The 5,189-nt window shown below is 33.2% G+C and overlaps 2 protein-coding genes across 2 annotated transcripts; both read right to left on the bottom strand.

Annotated features, from left to right (window-relative positions):
- Nucleotides 1-1,170: 1,170 nt before the first annotated feature.
- On the bottom strand, nucleotides 1,171-3,259 carry LOC140882456 (uncharacterized). Its single transcript, XM_073288470.1, has 7 exons — nucleotides 3,192-3,259; nucleotides 2,838-3,014; nucleotides 2,659-2,766; nucleotides 2,516-2,579; nucleotides 2,225-2,323; nucleotides 2,040-2,155; nucleotides 1,171-1,261 (listed from the first exon to the last, which is right to left on the bottom strand). Exons 1-7 carry the CDS (start codon nucleotides 3,257-3,259, stop codon nucleotides 1,171-1,173), a joined length of 723 nt encoding a protein of 240 aa, XP_073144571.1.
- A 368-nt stretch (nucleotides 3,260-3,627) lies between these two features.
- LOC140885121 (uncharacterized) lies at nucleotides 3,628-4,882 on the bottom strand. The gene is made up of 4 exons (XM_073292052.1): nucleotides 4,811-4,882; nucleotides 4,612-4,734; nucleotides 4,111-4,530; nucleotides 3,628-4,024 (listed from the first exon to the last, which is right to left on the bottom strand). Exons 1-4 carry the CDS (start codon nucleotides 4,871-4,873, stop codon nucleotides 3,758-3,760), a joined length of 873 nt encoding a protein of 290 aa, XP_073148153.1. The 5' UTR covers nucleotides 4,874-4,882; the 3' UTR covers nucleotides 3,628-3,757.
- Nucleotides 4,883-5,189: the final 307 nt, after the last annotated feature.

Consider the following 5,189-nt stretch of genomic DNA (forward strand, 5'->3'; position numbering starts at 1 on the left):
GATTTATTCCACACTTTGAAACAAATATAAATGGAACTAGCATCATATTTTCTACAACTCTTTTGATTTAATTGAGAAACTAATTGTTGATCAAGTTTGACTTCTAACAGAGATCGAAAAATTCAAAGTAAAGTGCCTCAAATCAAGACGAAATTAAAAGGCATTTATGCAATGTGTACCTTTACAAAATATAAATCAACTTATTAATAATCAAAACATGCAATCAAAATTTTTCTAAATTGAGATCATCTTTTTGGCTATTTTTGTTAAATCGAAGAAAAGAAACACATGCAAAAATAATTACCGGCTAATGATCACCTGATCAACTTTCTATTCAAACGAAGTTAGCTCACTAGTAGAATTTATGTCTTTTACTTCGCATATTAACTGAAGTCGTAGATAGATAAGTACCGAAGTAGATGCACGTGAAGTAATAGGTACCATTTTACTTCGCTTAATAACCGAAGTATTAGGCATGAAATTACCGAAGTAATAGGGTACCATTTTACTTCGCTTAATATTGGACCGGTTCTGAAGTAAAAGCATGCCTTTTACTTCATCATTTACATTATGTGACGAAGTAATATAACATCTATAACTTCGCCATTTACGTTGACTGACAAATTAAATGCGCGTATTTTACTTCGGCAGTTTTCTTAAGTGACGAAGTAATAGAACATATATGACTTTCGTTGATTCATTAAACGACGAAGTAATAGAACATATATGACTTCGGTATTTACATTGAGTGATGAATTAAATGCTCTATTTAACTTCAAATGTTATGTAACTTGGCGAAGTAAAAACATGCCCTTACTACAGCAGTTTCATTAATTGACGAAGTAATAAAGTACATATGGCTTCGGCTTTTACATTGATTGATGAAGTAAAAATATATGTATCACTAAATCAACATTAAACAATTTTAATTAGATACAATAACACCATTAATATATATATATATATATATATATATATATATATATATATATCTGAAACGTAAAATACACTAATTAGATTGATAAATTATCCATCCAAAAGTACATCCATCAATAAAAAATTATGCATCCACGAGTATTTCTACAAAAGATTGATAAATTATCCATCCAAAAGTATATTCATCAATAAAAGTATTATGCATCCCAACGTGCATATGACCAATTTATGAACCTACATAGGAGTAGACGAATTCGCTCCATTCACTTCTAATTTCGTCAAATTGAGCTTGGTCGTAATATTGGTTCTTGATGGATCCTGAATACTGAAATGTAAAAAAAATAAAATACATTAGAATAAAATTTAAGATCGAGGATTCATATTTGCCAGTTCACAAATAAGGGTAACGACATATGCAGGTACTGATCACAGGTTGTCATTGCAACAGATGATTAAATTAAAACATTACTAAATTGAAAACACAGTACTCTATCAAGGATACATATATATTTGTCATTTCACAATAATTCCAACAGCTAGCTAATGAAAAGCTTGAAGCTTCAACATAATAGATCTAAAGAAAAATTAAATAAAAGTATTTGTGGGTCTATAGCATCACAAGCCTTTCCTCGACCATTTGCAGCACCAATTATTGAAATTCTTGCAATCTTATTCCTTTTTCATATTACGTTTTTGGTTTGGAAATGAGTGCTAAATTTGCAGAAGTAGGGAGGCAGAGAATGCGAGAACGAATGGATAGGTGGTGAGAGATAGAGAAATAGCCAATAAGTGCAGAATCAAATGCCCAGAACATAGAAACATTTATCATTGACCCAGCGAGATAGAGAAATAGCCAATAAGTGCAGAATCAATAAGTCGCACGAAATACCATTGACCCAATCCAAACTAGAAACAATAATCCATACATCATAGAGCAGTCGCAAGTAATCTCAGACAATTTTGATTCCAACATTTATCAGCATGAAATAATGGCCTTTTTTGTACGAGAAAATATGATATAAACCAGCGAGCAAGTACAATATGTCAATATCTCTGAAAAAGAGTTGTTTAAAAAATAATTATAAAACCCTTTCACCACTAACAGTGCTAAGACAGAAAGTTTGGAAAGAAGAATGCCAAAAATGCCAACTTCAAAACAGAGCCTACCATAAATGCCAACTTCAAAACAGATGCCAACTTCAGATTCATTTATGAGCAACTAAGTAGCAAAAAAGGATGGAAACAGATTTTCACGTAAACCAAATCATAAAATGAAAAGAAAACTCACCATTTTATCCAAATGTAAATTTTCACATTCAACTATATCTTTCATATACTTCATCACACAAAATTCGCATTCAACCGAACCACTTTGTTTTATATTACCCTACAATGAAATAAAAAAATATTTCAGCAATAAGTTTAGAAAAAAAAAACTGAATTAGGTAAGCAAATGAGTAAAGTTCTCAAATATAATATAACACTAAAACACCATCCCTAGTCCCTATAGTACAGTACTTTAACGCCATCAAAATATTGTAATCACATTCATGTTTTCATATGTAAGCACAACACATACCGTCAATTGTTTAAAAAGTGGCCCTCTAGGAATACCTCTTGAAGCATTGTACATCTTGACTCCACTACATTTGATAAAGTCAAAAATTATTATTTTTTCATATGTATAAGAGAATTGATTCGTCAACATAATCTACTACCTACTTTGTCACTATCTTTTTCCATTCCTCATCTGGACATCTGTTAGTAGTAGAGTCCAGCAAATAGATCATATTTTTATCTTCATTGACGATAGTCAAGATCCAATGGTACCTGCAAAAAATAAAAAAAAATATAACATTGACTATCATGCAGTATGAATTTTTATATAATTAAAATCATACCCAGTGTTGTATGGGATGAGGCATATGCTGTCTCTACACACTGCTTCCAACTGGTTAGCAATATGTTGTGATAAGTGGCTGCCATCTCTGTCAATTGGGCATGTAGGTATGTGGCCAGGATCCACAAATGAAATACTATCAGCCCGGTTTGCTTCCTTCAAATATTTATAGAGGTGACTGCAATAAAGATTACAAACACGATGAGAAATCTTTTCAAGAGTGACAAGTTCCAAATAAAATATTTAATATGCAAACATTGAAGGTTAGACACAAAATTACCCCATATAAACCAAAATATGTCAGGCACCTATCTCTCTCATCTCCATAAAGGATATGATATCTTGTCTCAGCAACCGTGATCCTTGAGGACGTCCAAACATAGCATCATCAAACTTCACGTAGATGCTGTCATATTCATCCATCAACCTAACAACATACGAGTATATATACTTGCATGCCATGGGTAATGTTTTTTAAACGTCCTTGAACTTCTCACGCTGACCAACAACATCCGAAATAGCAAATGGTTGCTGTCTCTCCTTCTACAGAGCAGCAAGCAACATTCTTATGTCATGAACAAGGCATGTGCTTAAAAGAAATCATAATGCACAAGCAAAGAATAAGATGGGAGTGAACAAAATCTTCAACACGAAATCATATTTCCGATTATTAATCAAAATGCATCTCTTCATCTCAAATAAACTTCAACCAATGATCTACACATGTAGAGTACAAGTGTATTATTCGTAAGAATATTTCTTATAAAACCAATAAGTACACAAATCAAGACAAATGCAAACTATTTTTCCTTGAATTTTGTAGATGGAGATCATACAGACACACACACATATATATTCTAAATGTTAGCAATAAAATCATCTCCTCTCCCAATTTTCATAATTAAAAATCAGTATACTTGGTCACAATACCTTTTTCTTTGGAAAAATTACCAACTCTTTAGGCCAACCAACAATGGCTCCAATTGCATCAGTAACGATTGTTGGTCCAGACTTAATTGGGATTGGAAGCATTGCTGTTTCATCTAACACAACATCAACAGACACCTTGAAGTTCTCTTCCCCAAGTGGAACATTGTGAATCATGACATTTGGGCCTCCCTCTGATATTACTGTGCCATACGCCACCACATTTTCACATTTTTTGACGGCAAGGTGGCATTTTTTACCCTTTAAGAACAATAAATTATTATATATACATATGTAAAATGTGATTAAAAAAATCAAATTTCCCGTGAAACATATGAATATCGAACCTTCATGTCAGGAGGGCCGCATTCATAAAAATCTTCCAAATCCTTTGACAACTTTGGGTCCATATCCTTCGATTGTTTTTGCTTTGGACATTGAATTTCTGAGGACTTGTTTGATGCTACAATCTCAGAACTTCGATCATTGATGATTGGCAAAACACTAGCAAGTTGAGCCTTCAACTTCTCTAATTCAGCCTTCAAAAGTCTAGTCTCCTCCAATTGTTCATTGATGTTTCCCGTTGTAGTTTTCTGGAATGATTCCCTCTTTTTTCTTGGAGTCTTAAGAAAAACGTGAGGTTTTACAAATCCTCCCACACCTCGAACCCTTCCATGGTGTTCCTGACTTCCTAAGGCAGTGGTTAAAACATCATTCATTCCAGAAACCTTGAATTCTCCTTTTTCCTTTTTCTCCAATAAGTCATCCTACAAATGAGACATAAAAAATCAATCGAAAAAATTTAATATATCTAGGGAATATGGTGATTGATAAAACTAAAAATTTACAATTTTTTCAGCAACTTCTGATGTGTCCGGACTCGTAATGATTCCAGATTTGTCTTCACGAGCTTTACGCCAAAGAATCGATCTATCAACTTCTTCGTCTTCAGCAATTATGTTTTTCTCCCTCTACAATCCCAAAATTTTCATCTTACGAACATTAATTACTTTCTGAAAATGAAAAATAGAATGATGCATAGCTTACCAGTTCAGCCTCCAATCCGATGTAACCCTTACGAGACATTTTGTGGTGATATCTACAGTGCATTGTTCGTTCTTTTTGCTTTTCGTGAGTAGCCTAAATCATTTTGTTCATAAGTTTAAGTATGGAATTAATAATTTTTAAAAGAAACATGAAAATTGTCATCAAAGTACCTCCCATGATGGATCTAGTCTCGCATCCACAAATGCCTTTCAATCTGCTATTGGGAGTTGATACTGACTAGGCGGAGAAATCAATTTTTCAGGATTATCTCTGTTAGGCCAAACAAATCTGCTGGTCAATTTGTTTTTGAAATCTCGCCATTTCTGAGCTGCTGAACTCATCACCGAAGACTGACTTTCTGGCGCTACCTCGAAGACAT

The sequence above is a fragment of the Henckelia pumila genome, chromosome 2 (genome assembly GCF_033568475.1).
Source record: "Henckelia pumila isolate YLH828 chromosome 2, ASM3356847v2, whole genome shotgun sequence".
Taxonomy (NCBI): Eukaryota; Viridiplantae; Streptophyta; class Magnoliopsida; order Lamiales; family Gesneriaceae; genus Henckelia; species Henckelia pumila.

Excerpts from the sequence above, each read along its gene's own strand:
- LOC140882456 (XM_073288470.1), bottom strand. The coding sequence starts at position 3,259 with ATGGATGAATATGACAGCATCTACGTGAAGTTTGATGATGCTATGTTT. Across the intron at positions 2,324-2,515 it reads CACTTTTTAAACAATTGACG|GGTAATATAAAACAAAGTGG; the intron begins GTATGTGTTGTG and ends ATTTCATTGTAG. Across the intron at positions 2,156-2,224 it reads ATTTACATTTGGATAAAATG|TTGCTCATAAATGAATCTGA; the intron begins GTGAGTTTTCTT and ends TTTGCTACTTAG.
- LOC140885121 (XM_073292052.1), bottom strand. The coding sequence starts at position 4,873 with ATGCACTGTAGATATCACCACAAAATGTCTCGTAAGGGTTACATCGGA. Across the intron at positions 4,531-4,611 it reads CAGAAGTTGCTGAAAAAATT|GATGACTTATTGGAGAAAAA; the intron begins GTAAATTTTTAG and ends TCTCATTTGTAG. Across the intron at positions 4,025-4,110 it reads GCGGCCCTCCTGACATGAAG|GGTAAAAAATGCCACCTTGC; the intron begins GTTCGATATTCA and ends TTGTTCTTAAAG.